This window comes from Pantherophis guttatus, chromosome 3 (assembly GCF_059756535.1).
Source record: "Pantherophis guttatus breed Tessera chromosome 3, ASM5975653v1, whole genome shotgun sequence".
Taxonomy (NCBI): domain Eukaryota; kingdom Metazoa; phylum Chordata; class Lepidosauria; order Squamata; family Colubridae; genus Pantherophis; species Pantherophis guttatus.
In genome coordinates, this window is record NC_142065.1 from 26,906,578 (window position 1) to 26,922,995 (window position 16,418).

The 16,418-nt window shown below is 38.9% G+C and overlaps 2 protein-coding genes across 3 annotated transcripts in view; one reads left to right on the forward strand and one right to left on the reverse strand.

Moving 5' to 3' along the window:
• The window catches only part of MATN4 (matrilin 4), a 53,887-nt gene extending 39,769 nt beyond the window's left edge, over window positions 1-14,118 (reverse strand). Inside the window, exon 1 of one of the 2 annotated variants that reach the window (XM_034413897.2) lies at window positions 13,828-14,118. The gene's annotated coding sequence lies outside the window, so the exon portion shown is untranslated. Of the gene's footprint in view, window positions 1-11,288; window positions 11,356-13,827 lie in introns of those variants that run through there. The other variant, XM_087889160.1, reaches the window with a different exon arrangement.
• Window positions 13,678-16,418, forward strand: part of RBPJL (recombination signal binding protein for immunoglobulin kappa J region like) — a 31,745-nt gene continuing 29,004 nt past the window's right edge. Inside the window, exon 1 of the mRNA XM_034413775.2 lies at window positions 13,678-13,910. Within this exon, the coding sequence (XP_034269666.2) occupies window positions 13,678-13,910 (233 nt within the window). The remainder of the gene's footprint in view (window positions 13,911-16,418) is intronic.

Genomic DNA, 16,418 nt, shown 5'->3' on the forward strand with positions numbered 1-16,418 from the left:
GGTCTAGCATGCAATGTTGACAGGCAGATGTATTTTATTCAGTAAACCATAGTGAGATAATGTATGAATCCTATCATCCAGTTCAGTGAAAATAGAAAGTTAATGTGGATCAAGACTCTACGGTTATAAATGAGACTGCTTATTAACCTTCTACTGAAAGCCATATAAAATGTGAGAGGTCCCTGAATGAAGTTCTATTCCCTATAATTATATGGATGCATATAAGTTTTCTTGAAACAATAGAAAAGTGATTAGCCATGCCTGCAATGTTCTTTTGTTATTATTTTTAATTTCCCAACCTAGCTGGTATTACCTGGTACTACCCATTCAGTTAAGCTCTAAGACAGTGTTTCACAATCTTTGGCAACTTGAAGACATGTGGACTTCAACTCCCACTCAGCCAGCCTTCAAGTTGCCAAGGATAAGAAGCACTGATCTAGGCCAAAACAAGGTCAGCCAGATGTTATCACTGCTGAGACAGAATGCTACTTATGCAAATAAATACTTGGCTTCCATACCAGTATTTTTTAAAAGCAAACCCAGTCACTATTGTTGTGCTCCTGTTTTATTAATGGAGCTTTAATGTTTTTATTGCATTAAACTTTTGGACAGCTACACCTTCAAGTACCAATTCTTCTCTTTATTATTTTAATGAAATGAATATCTATAATAACTTCTATTTTGTCTATCTAATCTGATTTTCAAACTCTTCAGACAAAACTTCTCCAAAACTACACTGATGTGTTCAACTCTTCAGCTAATACACCCAAAATAAATTAAGCAAAGATTATGACAGTATGAAAGATAGGGGGCATAATCCAATACATCTGGAAGGTGCCTTTGCAGGAAGATTGGTTTACACTAACATCTTAATATACTGGATTTCCTCCAATGCATAGTAGAAACGGCTTTTTCTGCCTTGGTTTGTAAGAACATTTTCTGGACTTCTCTCAAGAATAGCTCCACATCATCTGTTGGATGAAAAATTGGATAAGAAAGAGGATTGTGTCCTCCGTAATATAAAACAACAAGGTAGCATCTAATCACAACAGAGGGATTGTTCAGACATTGCTAGTGCCAGACTTCTTGTATTTTATGAATCCTAGTTCAGGATTTTATTATTATCTTTTATTTTTTTTAAAAATCTCTTCTTCAAGGAGGCAGGGACAAAATGTGCATTTCTCCTCTCATTTCATCCCATTTTACTGTATTTTCTGAGGTTTTAACCTAAGGTTTCTTAGATCTCCTAAATCAGGGGTGTCAAACTCAAGGCTCGCGGGTCAGATCTGGCCTGTGGGTTGCTTAGATCTGCCCACAAGGCTATCCTGGAAACACCAAAGGACTGGCCCACTGTGCCTCTGCCAGAGAAAATGGAGCTTGAGTGGGCCATGCTCCATTTTCACTGGCAGACCACAGGCATTCCCAACACGAGTGACGTCGAGCTGGCTACGCCCATCCCGGCTCCCCCAAGATCAAACACAACCCTGTTTGACTGACCTCTAGATATGCTCAAATTTATTTGCCATTATCCCCTGCTGACTGACATGTAGGAAATGTAATTTAAGATATCTTGAGAGTATTAGCTTGGAGAGGATTATTCAAAAGATCATCATTTAGGTTTATTATTCAGTTCATTGATATCCCAATTTTTCATTATCAGATTTAAAGGGAAAGATAGTGCTGCTTTTTAATAATGGTATATGACATGGTTTGGTGAATAAAATACATATTTTTAATAATACATTTTAATGTAACCATTAAAATGTATTATTAAAATATGTATTTTTATAGGTAACCCTTTCTCATTACATTTCTGGGATATTACTGGAACTCGCCACATTGATATTTTCATTTTCTCTGATAGTATGATTTTCCGTGTGTGCAAATAACATAGAAGATCAGGAATCTAAAGGATATTGCTGTAAGCTAGTAGGAATGTATGCATCCTGTCCAATTTCCTTTGCAATCTGAAAGGAGTATTTAAGTCACAGAGTTGTATTTGTTGCCCTTTAGTTTTTAATCAAAGTTTGCAAGGCTTCTGAAAAAGGAATTAATCTTGATAGTAAAAAGTTGGATTCAGCTTTCCTTTCTAAACAGAAATTCAAGATTTGTGAATTTCAAAGATAAAATATTTTTATATTTATTAATAATGTGTGAATGTGTCAAGCTATGGCATGGCTCTCATCTACTCTATGCAAGTTTGAAACATATAGTAATCTGCAGAGAACTAAAAACTAAAAACCTATATTACCATGGAACCATTTCTGAAGTTTTACATAATTTGCACAAATACAGTTTACAAAAAAATTTTTTACAGGATTATTTTTTTGGAGGGAAAAGTACCCTTGGGACAACCATATTCTGGATGATTGAGAATCTCCATTTCTAGCAAAACACTGATAAGAAATTTTCATTAAGGAGAACTTCTTATCCAGTATGCATATCTAACCTGAATTTCACAGGTGTATACATAAGGATTTCAGACAATTATTTGGAAAGTAGAGTTACTTTCAAAATATACATTCAGTACTTTAAACCGATTCAATAACTTGTCTTCTCCAATGTTAGCAACTTAATATCACCATCTGGGTAAAATAGAAAATAAAGGCTTTAATTACTATAGGTTGCACAAAAAGAGGAACAAAAGACCCACAGCTTATATCTAAAGATCTCATTCATGTCTGATCATCCTAACTCTACTGTTAAGTATCATCCTAAAGTTTTGGAAGAGCCCTTAACAGTAGTGCACAACAGACTTCCAGGGCAGAGATGAACTTGGCCAGTCGCACATTGATTCCAGCAGTGACCCCCATATTTTGGTAAAGAATCTCTTAAAATCTTCAATTCATGGGGGGAAATTAAAATGGCAAGCAGTGGAGAAGGAAGTGAGAGCTTCTCAACCTCTTAGTAACTGGGATAGTTAACAATGTGGCCATCAAAAGAGTAGCCGAGTGAGGTTTTAGGCTGCTAGCATAGAATTATGAGTCAATTGCCTGGGAAAAAACAATGGTTGGGATGTTGATATTGTATAAACTGGACCTTCAGGTTAGAAATCTAACTAGAGCAGGGTCTTCCATTTGTCATCAACCCAACATTGGCCTTGAGCAAACCTGATGGGAGTTGTAATCCGAAGGTACTAATTTGTGTGGCCTAGACATCTATGTTTAGTCTTATTTAAGAGAACTAGTTCAGTGTAGTGGTTAACTGTGGCAACTTGAAGATGTGTAGACTGGCCAGCATGCAGAATTCTCAGAATTCTAGAAGTTGAAATCAACACATCGTAAAGCTGACAAGGTTGAGAAATACTGGGTTAAAGTATAGGACTAAAAACTGGGGAAACCTGAATTCTAGTCCTGCCTTAGGCCCAGAAATGAGCTGCATGACTTTGAACCAATTATTTTCTCTCAGGCATAGGCTAACCACTTGTAAAACATGTTGCCAAAAACCCTGCAGACACCTTGTCCATGAATAACAAAATAACAGAATAAGAGAGTTGGAAGGGATGTTCGAGGTCTTCTAGTCCAACCCCCTGCTTAGGCAGGAAACCTTATACCATTTCAGACAAATGGTTATCCACTCTTTTCTTTAAAATTTCCAGTGTTGGAACACCCACAACTTATGGAGGCAAGCTATTCCACTGGTTCTCAATGTCAAGAAATTTCTCCTTAGTTCTAGATCAGTTTTCTTCTTGATTAGTTTCCATCCATTGCTTCTTGTCCTGCCCTCAGGTGCTTTGGAGAAGGGCTAACCCCCTCTTCTTTGTGACAACCCCTGAGATATTGGAACACTGCTATCATGTCTCCCCTAGTCCTTCTTTTCATTAGACTAGACATACCCAATTCCAGCAACCGTTCTTCATTTGATTTAGCCTCCAGTCCCCTAATCATCTTTGTTGCTCTTATCTAGACTCTTTCTATGGTCTACACGTCTTTTTTGTTATATTGTGGCAACCAAAACCGAATGCAGTGTTCCAAATGTGGTCTTATCAAGGCATTATAAAGTAGCATTAACACTTCACATGATCTTGATTTTATCCTTCAGTAAATACAAGCCTAGGACTATGTTGGTTTTTTTGGGGAAGCTGCAGGATACTGCTGGTTCATATTTAAGTGGTTGTCCACTAGGACTCCAAGATCCCTCTCGCAGTTACTATTATTGAGCCAGGTACCACCTATTGTATACCTGTGCATTTGTTTTTTTCTCATATAAATATATAACTTTACTTTTCTCATCACTGAATTTCATTTTGTTAGATAACACCCAGTGTTCGAGTCTGTCAAGTTCCTTCTGTATCTTGAGTCTATTTTCTGGAGTATTGACTAATCCTGCCAGCTTGGTGTTATCTCCAAATTTGATGAGTTCTATCTTCTCGTCTAAATCATTGATGAAGATATTGAAGAGCACTGGGACTAAGATTGTCAAGCCTGGATTTATAAAGAGGCATCTAAACCCCTTTTTGGCTACAGACTCAATGAAATATTTTTTTATCAAATTGTAAGTCTGTAAGAAACGCGTTTCTTTGAGCCATGGGTTTTGAAAACTTTGCACACATATGTTTATTTTTAACCAATATAAACTTTTCCCAGTGTAACTAACCTTTGACATTTACAATGGAATGAACTAATGTCATTTTGTGGTTTTGGGTGAAAATCTATTGTTCCCCCAAACTATTTAGTATTTGAGTCATATTTCATGCCTGGAAGCATGGAACTATTCCAATCCTTTTCACTGGGTGCAGTATGGCATTAGCCCCCTTTACTTTTTTAAAAAGTCCAGTGCAGTCATTCTAGGGGGCAGTGCTCACCTCTGTTTCCAAGTCGAGGGAGCCAGCCAGCATTGTCTGAAGATGCTTCCATGGTGATGTGGCCAACATTAGTATATCTCAAGTCTCACAGAACACTGTTACCTTCCCACTGAAATGGTACCTATTTATCTACTTGTGTTTGCATGCTTTTGAACTGCTAGGTTGGCAGGAGCTCGGACAAGAATGGGAGCTCATCTCATCATATGATTTTATGTCTTGAACTGCCAACCTTCCGGTTGACAAGCCCAGCATCTTAACCACTAGACCATCACACCCTTTCTCTTATCACTTTGCACACCTTCAATTAGGTTAGTAGTTTTCAAATGGAACAATTTTAAGATGTGTGGACTTCAACTCCCAGAACTCTCCAGTCAACACGCTTTGGAGTCTACACATCTTAAAAGTTGCCAAGGTTGAAAACTACTGAATTCAATTCTACCAGCCTTTCAAAAGGTTCTGAAGATCTGGCTATGTCCTTGAGTACTGGGACAGACAGTTGATGAACCCACCTTAGTGTTGTGTTGCACATTTTTGTGTCACTCCAAACACATTGTGACATTTTTAATTTCCTTTTAAATTGCTTCAATTTGTCTTTGTTTAATTCCAATTGTTAGCCAACTAAAGCCATATATCAAGTAGTGGGTTATATAATTTAAATACCAAATAAAGCAATAAAAATAATTAATGGAAGTCTTCTGATCAGAGCCAATAATTCATGTTCCAAGGCACAGATCTTATTGCTAATTTGTTTGCTTTTCATTTTTTTTTTTAGAAAATTGCAAATTGTACAAATATTGCAATTATGCACAATAGAAAGCTCTGCAAATATCAGGGGGGAGAGGCTTCTTCAATATTGCCAGGAACAGAAAAGTCAAATTTAGAAATGATAATAGCTCCCCAGGTGAGTGACAGTGAAACCAGTAATAGCTCAAAATTATCTGGAGCTCAGCAGGCAGATTGGATAATTCCAATCTTACATCATATTTGTTAGCTACCTACTTGTTCATAAACTTATCAAAATTAATTAATTTTACCATTATTAGAATATAACTCTGCATTTTTGTCTCAGAAATAATTTAATGGGGTTTATTTCCCTGATAAGTAAGATTGAATCCTTAATTGGTTTAGATTGGACAGCCAAAGACCCAATAGTCTCTTTGTTATAAACATCCACATGAGTTTACATTGACTTTGAAGACCTGATCCTGCATTCTGTTGGTGAGATATAAGCAGAAGTGAAATCCAGCAGGTTCTGACAGGTTCTGGAGAACCGGTAGTGGAAATTTTGAGCAGTTCAGAGAACTGGTAGCAGAAATTTTGAGTAGTTCGGAGAACAGGCAAATACCACCACTAGCTGGCCCCAGAGTGGGGTGGGAATGGAGATTTTGCAATATCCTTCCCCCAGGAGTTGGGAGGGAATGGGGATTTTGCAGTATCCTTCCCTGCCACACCCACCAAGCCACGCCCACCAAGCCACACTACGCCCACCGAACCGGTAGTAAAAAAATTTGGATTTCACCACTGGATATAAGGTAGTTAACAATGTTACTTATCCAAATGTTTCTGCAACCAGATACCTGGGAATACCTGCAAGAATCTTTTTCTTCTTGCATTCACACTGCCATTGGACACATTTTGATCAGCAGACTGCTCATCACGTTGCGGCTATTATTATTATTATCCTCAAACATCAAACTTATCTTCTTGATGCTATTGTTGAGTTTATTATTGAATTTCAGCAGCGATATTAGTTATGCCAATGTTTATCTTACTTTGCATTTATGAAGAAGAGTAGTAATCCACAAGAAGAAAATCAAGTAAGGACTGAACCTCAGAATTGGTGGTATATTCTGCATGCTAGGAAGGTGTTATCTCTTCACCATCATGCTCAGAATATTTAATGGTTACCTGAATCCCTTGTATGCACATAGCCATAGATTTTGTGATGGTTTCATAAATAGGCATGTTTTAGAGAAAACTTCTGAAGATCAGTGAGATCTAAGTAGCTCTGTGAAATATTATGGATATTAATGTAATGTTTAGAACAGACTAAATCTAAAACCATCCCATTACTAACCCAGTGGCTAAAAAAACTCACTGTTTTTTATTATTCATTAAACATGAAACTCAGTCAACTGAACATTTAAAAATGTGTCACAAATACCATTGACTAGTGCTAATGGTTGATACGGGTTGCTGCCAGCGTCCTAGGTATCAACCAAGTTGTTGTTGTTGTTGTTGTTGTTGTTGTTGTTGTTGTTAAATGTAAAACTGAAGTCCCAAAGGTATTTTTTCAAGAGACAACTGGACTTTCTGGTTTTTCTTTGAAGACATTTCACTTCTCATCCAGAAGCTTCTTCAGCTCTGACAGGATAGTGGGGAATGGAAGGATTTTTTATTCCTTGCAGACAGCTGGCCATTTGCATCCTTTTAGAGGGTCCTTGAAACACTTAGAGGTTTATCTGTGTCCTCAGGGTCACCTCCTGGTTGTTGTTGTTGTTGTTGTTGTTGTTGTTGTTGTTGTTGTTGTTGTTATTCATATTCGTATTTCTATGCCGCCCACTCTCTAAGGACTGTGGGCGGCTTACACTAAAGACAGTATACTAAATAGCATATTGCCCCCAACAATCTGGGTCCTCATTTTACCCACCTTGGAAGGATGGAAGGCTGAGTCAACCTTGAGCCGGTGAGATTTGATCCGCTGATTTGCTGAACTAGCAGTCAGCTGAAGTAGCTGCAGTACTGCACTCTAACCACTGCGCCACCTCGGCTCTTCAATTTTTCCATCTCTGGAAATCCATCTCTACAGACTTTTAGCTATACAATTTGGGATGAACACCCTTTGAATGGTGTGGGAGTAGGAATGGATTTCCTGAGGAAAAATTGCAGACTACAGGAACCAGGAGCACTACACAGGTGACCCTGAGGACATAGATAAACCTCCAAGTTCTTCAACAACCCTCTAAAAGGATGCAAATGACCAGCTGTCTGCAAGGAATAAAAAATCCTTCCATTCCCCACTAACCTGTCAGAGCTGAAGAAGTTTCTTGGGTGAGAAGTTAAAAGTCTTCAAAAGAAAAAACAAGAAAGTTCAGTTGCCTCATGAAAAAGCACTTTTGGGACAACCATGACCTGGATGATTGAGAATCTCCATACCCTTATACTATGCAGAAAGTGCTAGTGGCATGCTGAGTTGTTGCAACCATTAACATTTTGGCCTTATGCAGCTTCACTTCATGTACATTTACTTAGGAGTACATCCAGGGGTGAAATGCTCCCGGTTCGGTCCAGTTCACCCGAACCGGTAGTAAAAAAGGCTACTGGTTTGCTGAACCGGTAGTAAAAAATGTAAAAAAAACATTCCGACAATCAGCTGAGCGACAAGCAATCATCGGAACTTTTTAAAAAACTTTTTAAGCATTTTTTTACTACCAGTTCTCTGGAACCGGTAGTTAAAAATGCTTTAAAAAGTAAAAAAAAAAAAAAGTTCCAAAGATCGCACGTCACTTAGCTGATCGTCGGAACTTTTTTAAAAAACTTTTTAGGCATTTTTTTACTACCGGTTCTCTGGGACTGGTAGTAAAAATGCTTTTAAAAAGTTTTTTAAAAGGCTCCGACGATCACAGCTGTGCCGCGCAATCATCAGAGCCTTTTATTACCTTTTAAAAGCATCCGAATAGGTTGTTAAAAAATGCTCTTAAAAGATAAAAAGAGGCTCTGACGATCACAGCTGTGGCATGCGATCATCAGAGCCTTTTTTTTTACAACCTATTCGGGCAAATCATGCGACATGTTAAGCTGAATTGGTTAGCTGAATTTTCTGAACCCAAGTATTGTGTTCATTGGAATGTTATCCACCAGTTCCTTCAGGGGGAAAAATAGTATTAAAAAAAAATTAAAAAAAATACATTCTGATTGACATTTAAGCAGAGCTTTACCAAATAATGGAATCTATATCCAAGAGAAATATGCATAAGATTGCATTATGCCTTCCTAAATTGGAGCACTCCAGTTTGCAAATTGAACACTTTTACAGAAATGTCAGATGTAATTTAAATGTATCTGCTAACTTTTCACTTCTGTTTTTGCTTCACATTTTAAGGCTGAACAGACTTTTCCCTTTCCTTTAAAAAAAACAAACCAGATTATATGTACTGCTAGGGTATTGAAAATCAGAGAGACATATTGTGTTTTGACCAACCAAGGATTAATTTATATGGAATTCTTTTTTTAAAAAAAAAAAATAAGCCACTAAAAATCAAATGAGCAAAGAAAAAAGATCTAACCACTCTCCTAATGAACAACATGTGATGAAATGCTTTGAAAAAGAGAGAAAAATATCCTTTTGAAACAGAGAACATTTTCAAGCACTGTCTTTCCAGAAGGCTGAAGAAAAAGCTTACTAGTTTAGGTAGATAGTATCATTTTACTAAGTAAATAAATAAGACATACCAAATTCTGCTACCGCATCCCAGACAGGAATTCATATTTGAAATGGGGCCAATTACATCTTTGAAGTAAATCCCATTGACTATATTGGGCTACTCTCTTAGGGACATATGCCAAAGCAAAGTTCTGCAGTTTTGCTCCAAAAAAATAACTTCTGTGTCCTCATAAGTTTTAGCTACCACCACAGCTTTTACAAGACTATATACAGATCTGGCGATCCCTGCAGGGAATGCAGGCCTAAATTTGAAAGGTAATTTATTTTGCTAGCCTGAAGCATTCAGTTTCAGGGGAAAAGTCACAATAACTCAAGGGGTTTTGAGCCAGGGTTTTCTTAAATGGCTTCTTGGAAAAATGGAACATTCTACAGAATATTTTTCTCTCCACTCACATTTTCTGCTATATATGATTCTCTTCTAATAAGAATTTCATTCAATCACAGAACAGTCTCCCATCCGCCCCCCACCACCCCCCTTTCATTCAAGACTGCCTGCAAAGTCCCTGCCGTTTTTTTGGCAAGATTTTTCAGAAAAGAGGGAAAGTGACTGGCTCAAAGTCACAGACCTGGAGGGGGGGGCAGAGGGGGGGGGACTAGAACTCACAGTATCCCAAATTTTAGCCTGATGCCTTAATCACTACACCAAACTGGCTTTCTCTGCAACTTAGCCCCAGCTTTACATTTTTGTAACTAACTTATTAAAGCAGCTGATTTTTAGCCCAATTTAGCCCTAGGATTATCACCTAAAACATACAGATTTTCTTCCTTTGAAGATATGCAGCTTTGAATAGGGGGGGGGATGTGTATTCTACCTAACCTTGTTAAAATGTTTCATTCTTGGTACAATTTTAAACAAATGTTTTTAATACTACCTAATACATAAAGCACAGAAACCAAGGATCATCTCAAAGGGGCATGATTTATAACTTGGCATGCTGATACCTGTTGCAAGTTTATGACGACTGTGTAAATATAAACTATGCATGTTTACATGAAATTGGGGTGATATTTTAAGTCTTGAGTGTAAACAACAGAACACTTCAATGGAAATTGAACCATTAATCGATGGTTAACATTCTCTGGAGATAGCTTCCATAATAAATTGATGTATTAGAATTATTAGAATTAGCCAAATCTTTAAAAAAAAAAACCTTCATGTAAGCAAGTGTCTTTTCAGAGTTTGCTCAGTTCCTTTGCCATGTCTTGCACAAAGGATATAGACATTATGTAGGAAATATAATATGTTGATTAATTTTGCTTATCTCCAGGGCTATATGGAAGAACAAAGAACTGATTTTATTTTATTTTATTTTATTCAATTATAACTATATCAAACTCTGGTCTGATACTTATAGTTCCTTAATTGATTCTGCATGCATAAAAACTTAGAGAATACGAAAGTCATTGGTTATTTATGCAAACATTACTGCATGCACCACCAATAATGGTATGTATTTTGAAGGCATTCATTCAATAATTGTAAAGAATAAACCTTGATACACCTTGTCATGCTTAAGAGCACTGCAGTGAAGCATCTTAATTGAAGTAAAAGAAAAAAGTACAGCTACAAAGAGACAGCTGTAAAAAGCATTTCACATTCCAGAGCAGCACTGAATGAGCAAATCCAAAGTCTTCAATATTAAAAACAGCAGAAAATGTACCACGACTGTTCCATCTCTATAAACTCAAGTTTATTACAACTGTAATAGGAAATGTCCTGATTTTGTATTATATAGCAATAAGTAGGTCTTATGATATTCCCAGTATTCTGTGTTTCTGCCACAAATGGATTTAGGATGTCAAGAAAAATGTAGAGATTATTTTTTAAGTTCCCATGAAATTCTGTATCAGTAATATATGGGTGGCAGGAACTCAAAAATGACAAAGGGTGAGAGAGGAGAAAAAAACAAAACTCAAATTGTCATTCTATCTTTTCTCTATCTAGAAAAATCCAGTTCATTAAATTATTGATGTTGTTCTGAACTAATGATTAAGAAAGGAAGAAAAACGATCAATTGATTACGTCTTAAATTCACCCACCTGATTTCTTTCTTCTCTAGTGGCAACTCATCTTTACAACTCTTAAGATAGCTTGATGAGTAGCAACTGAGTGGTGGAAGAGGACTGATTAGATCCAGATTCCAATTCTTATTAAGCCACAAAGCTCACAATGGGGCTTTATCTCTTAAGATAAAACTGGCTGGAAACCAGTAGCATGGATCATAGGCTATGAAAGAGATACTTAATAAATGGGTAGGTCTGTGCCTATAAGAATAAGAAAAAGTGCAGTTCTGCTTTAGAAAGTCTATGAGGGCCAATAGGATATGCTCTTCTTTTTCATACAGTATATACAATATGATGGCTTTTTCCCCATTTAGGACAATGTTTATACCAGTCTTTCCCAATGTAATACCTACAACTGGGTTTGTCTATTATATCCAATATCCCTAATCAGCAAGATAAGCAGGAATAAAGGACAGCATAATCCAATATCTCTAGGGGACCATATTGGGAAAGATATGCTTCTATAATGTGTGTGTCCGTGTGAGTGGGTGTCTATATCCATTTTACTTAGGTCATTTGCCAATAGCATATTTGTCAATAATATATTGTTTCCCTGGCATACTGTGAAAGCAATAAATATAGAAGAATCACTGTATGTGATGAATCTGAGCCAAGCATCTGTCTTTGAGAATTCATGAATATCTCAGGGCATGCATGTTGGCTTCTCGCTATCTCTGGCCAGTGATATGCTTCAGCCACTTGCTGGCTTTGACCTACAGATGTGCCTCAAATGAAATCTGCAACAAGTTCTGTGCGATTCTAACCGAGTCTCCCTTGATGTCATTGGAGGTTCTTCTTGCCTTGATTACATGGCTTCATACTTTCCAGCTTCAATCCCCATCATTATTACACAGTGCTGGGAAAGCCTCCTGCTTGAAACCTTGAAGAATCAGCACCCAGACAGACAAGAGATGGAGCAATAATCTGGCTCAGAATAAGACACTATCTCCCCTCTTCACAAATGAGCTGCCTAATTTGTCTCCCTAGGCTGAAACTTCAGACTGACACCACAGTGAGCAGGTTGGTGGGAATAGGACTATTCCCTACGGTTCCTCATCTCCCTCTACTTTCTGGCAAAGATAAATCTTGATGTCAGAAGGATATACACATCCTGGGATCTTTAGGGCAAGAGACTTTAACTGGGAGGATGGTAGAGATTTTAAAAGGATAGGGAATAATAAATCAAGTGAGGAAAAAAAAGAGCATGAGTAAAAGTAAATGATTGGTCATACATACTGCCATGTTTCCCCCAAAATAAGACCCTGTCTTATATTTTTTTGAACCCTGAAATAAGTGTTTGGCCTTATTGCCATGCACTCAAAAGCCTGATTGGGTTTATTATCAGGGGATGTCTTATTTTGGGGGAAACAGGGTACATTATGCTCTACAGTAGAAAAAAAAGATTTTATATATACTTCTTAGTCAGAATCAAGCCGATAGTCCATGGAGATTCTCAGTCGTCAAGATCATGGTTGTCCCAAAGGTGCTTTTTTCAAGAGGCAACTGGACTTTCTTGCTTTTTCCTTTGAAGACGTTTCCCCTCCCATCCAAGAAGCTTCTTCAGCTTTGACTAGATGGTGGGGAATGGAAGGATAAATCAGGATATGGATATGGATAAATCATCCAGTCAGAGCTGAAGAAGCTTCTTGGAGGGGAAGTGAAATGTCTTCAAAGAAAAATCAAGAAAGTCCAGTTGCCTCCGGAAAAAGCACCTGTTGGACAATTAAGCAGATACAAAAACTGCCTTCAACATTTAACCAAGTACCACAAAAAGAAGTTGTACAACTGCTTGACAAACTGCCAGTGGAAATGCAAGAAACTAGTAGGTTAAACATAAACATATGTTTATGGGTGGATGTATATGTATTATGTTTGTATTATTTGTATTTAAAATAAAAAAAATATTTAGAAAGAAAGAAAGAAAGAAAGAAAGAAAGAAAGAAAGAAAGAAAGAAAGAAAGAAGGAAGGAAGGAAGGAAGGAAGGAAGGAAGGAAGGAAGGAAGGAAGGAAGGAAGGAAGGAAGGAAGGAAGGTTGGTTCAAAGCTGCCTGGCCTTGGCTATTTGGAGAACTGCTAGTCGGCTTGTTCCTTTTCAATATTTTGCAATCTTTTCCCAAAGGGCTTTCAAGAGAAGTTAAAATGCCTCAAATGCCTTATTCTCTACAGGCCTTGTGGTGGTCCCTGATGGCAAGTGAGCCTCAGAAGTCAGATTTGGGGATGGTTTGTGTGTGGGGGGGGGAAGCCCTATTCTCTCACTCAAGTGTGAATAGATCTTTGCAGCCCCACGCGACTTGTGCCCCCTCTTAGCTTTTCAGGCTTTCTCAAAGCAGCGGCCAAGAGAATCCTTGGGCTTTGCACTTTGCACATGGCCAGGCGGTTCCTCGGGAGCTCACCTTTGGAGATGATGGAGATCAATCGCCAGCCTGCCGGCGCAAACTTGCCCCGGGAGGAACCGTGCTCAGCCTCGTGCTTTCGTCTTGCAGGTGCCCGACTCTCCCCGGAACCCCTCACTCACCTGGGCCGGCAGGATGGCTCGGCGGGAGAACCAGCGGGAACAGCGGAGGTTGGGAGGACGACTTCCCCAAAGTCTTGGTCCAGGTAAAGCGGGCGGGAAGAGCGGAGCGGTGGGTGGGGAGGCAGCTGCTCAGACTGTTGCTCGGACTGAAAGGAGCCAGAGAGGAGAGCGCTGTCTTTAACCGAGAAGCTGAAGAGGCGGGGAGGGGAGGGGAGGGGGGGAAGGAAGGCTGACCCCTTCCTCTGCGGGGCTAAAGAGCGGGTCTGTCTCTGCAGGGAGCGGGGCTGCCCTGCTCCGGCCCCACCCAGCCACCCACCTCCTCACTGCCAGGCACGAACCCCCTCTGCCCTCCCACACTGCCAGGCACGAACCCCTCACTCCTTGGAGGGGTGATGGTGGTGGGCTTAGCTGGGCACCTTTGAGACCTTTGAAGGGCAGGAAGCAGTGGTGAAATCCAATTTTTTTTACTACCGGTTCTGTGGGCGTGGCTTGATGGGCGTGGCAGGGGAAGGATACTGCAAAATTCCCATTCCCTCCCCACTCTGGGGCCAGTCAGAGGTGGTATTTGCTGGTTCTCCGAACTATTCAAAATTTCCGCTACCGGTTTTCCAGAACCTGTCAGAACCTGCTGGATTTCACCCCTGGCAGGAAGTCCTAATAGTAATGTGTCTCTAGCAATGTCTGTGCCTTCCTGGACAATCGCTGACATCTGGAAGATAAACGAAGTCCAACTTTAGTGCAAATAAAAATCCGATATGTCGTCCCCTGAATGGGCTCCTGCAGAGAAGTCCGCTTCTTCTGCACATTAAGCTTCTTCTGCACCTCGGCTTCTTCTGCACATTAAGCCTCCCTAGTCTTACAGCAAGCCAAACACGGGAATCCTACAGTAGTGCAACCCCAAAGGGTGCTTTTTTTTCAAAAGGCAATTGGACTTTCTGGTTTTTCTTTGAAGACGTTTCGCTTCTCATCCAAGGAGTTTCTTCAGTTCTGTCAAAAGGGAAAAGTCTTCAAGGGAAAACAAAGTCCAGTTGCTTTTTGAAAAAAAGCACCTTTGGGGACAAGCATGACCTGGATGAATGAGAATCTTCACGGATATGTAGTAGTGCAACCGTTCAGAGATTTTCCTTAGAGACAGGTCTAAAGAAAAACTTTACACCAGTATTTTACTTTAAAATGTGTAAAAGCAATACATTTATTAAAATCCGGATAATATGATTGATTTGGTATTGTGGGTCATACAATGAGACAACTAGAGGAATTGTAAACCCCTGTTTTCTAAGACTTCTGTAATTGGGCTAATTGTGAGTATCACACCATAGTCGGAGATAAGTAATCTCTATCAAAAATGGGAAATCATGCAATATGAATTGCATTCAGTACACTGATTTTAACACCCTGTTGTCACAATAAAAATGTTTAAAAGAATGTTAATGTGAAAATCCAGATCCCCAGTAGCATCATTGCTAGAGAAATTAGATCTCTGACTCATATTTCCATGGCTGCTAGGGAAATCTTTTGTCCATCTGACACAAGAAAAAAAATCACAACTCCTAATGTTTGCAAATCATATCCTTCCCATCATTCTCACCCTAAGTTTAGCATTTCTGCTTAACCAGTGACAATGGAACCCTAAGTCTTATATACCTCCATGATGCTGATGGAGACATTAGTTATTTTCGGATATATAGAAGGAAGCTACAAAGAAGAAGGTTGAGAACTAATTACTCTGGCCATAGAAACTTGGACCAGAAACAGTTCTTGCTACCTCAAATTTGTTGTCTAACTGAGGAAAACCTTTCTGACGTACGATGTGTACAATGGACCAGTCTACCTATAAAGGATGGGGTTCCGTTCATTCTGAAGTCCCAAGGGTGCTTTTTTTCAAGAGGCAACTGGACTTTCTGGTTTTTCTTTGAAGATGTTTTGCTTCTCATCCAAGAAGCTTCTTCAGCTCCGGATCATTCTGAAGGATTGACTGCCTCTCATAGATGATTTAATTGGTTTTCCACCACATTGTAGAAGATCAGACCACAGGATCAGATCATTCCTGTGATCTCTTCCAAGTCTACAATTCTGAGATTCATTCAAGTGATTATTTTCAGGTGAACTTTAACTTCTTCAGGAAGATGGCTAATAGAATGTTTAGCAGACACAGAAAACATAGGAGGAAGCAGGAGCATATCAGAAAATATTCCTTGGTCCAGGGGAGAGAGGAAGAAGATTAGGAGTAACTCCATCTTTATTGTGCTAGTTATAAGTTGATCCCTTACCTTACCTTATCTAGTAACAATAGAAAACTAATTTGGTCTGGTCTTCCCTGGATTAGGAGCAGGGAAACCCGAGCTGTAGTTTTGATTGTGGCATGGAAGTCTGCTGGAGGACTTTTTCAGGATGCTGAAATGAGTAAGAGTGGTCGAGCCACATTCTGAAAATAATGCTGCATCTGGAAGTTACAATTCTGGACATCATTTAATAATTGCATAATTACGCCCTATTTTCTCCTATTATACTATTTTCTCCTACTATACTATTACTAAAATCGTGGTGGTGGTGTGACCATGCCTTCTTTCCCAAATAAAATTGTGGAACTC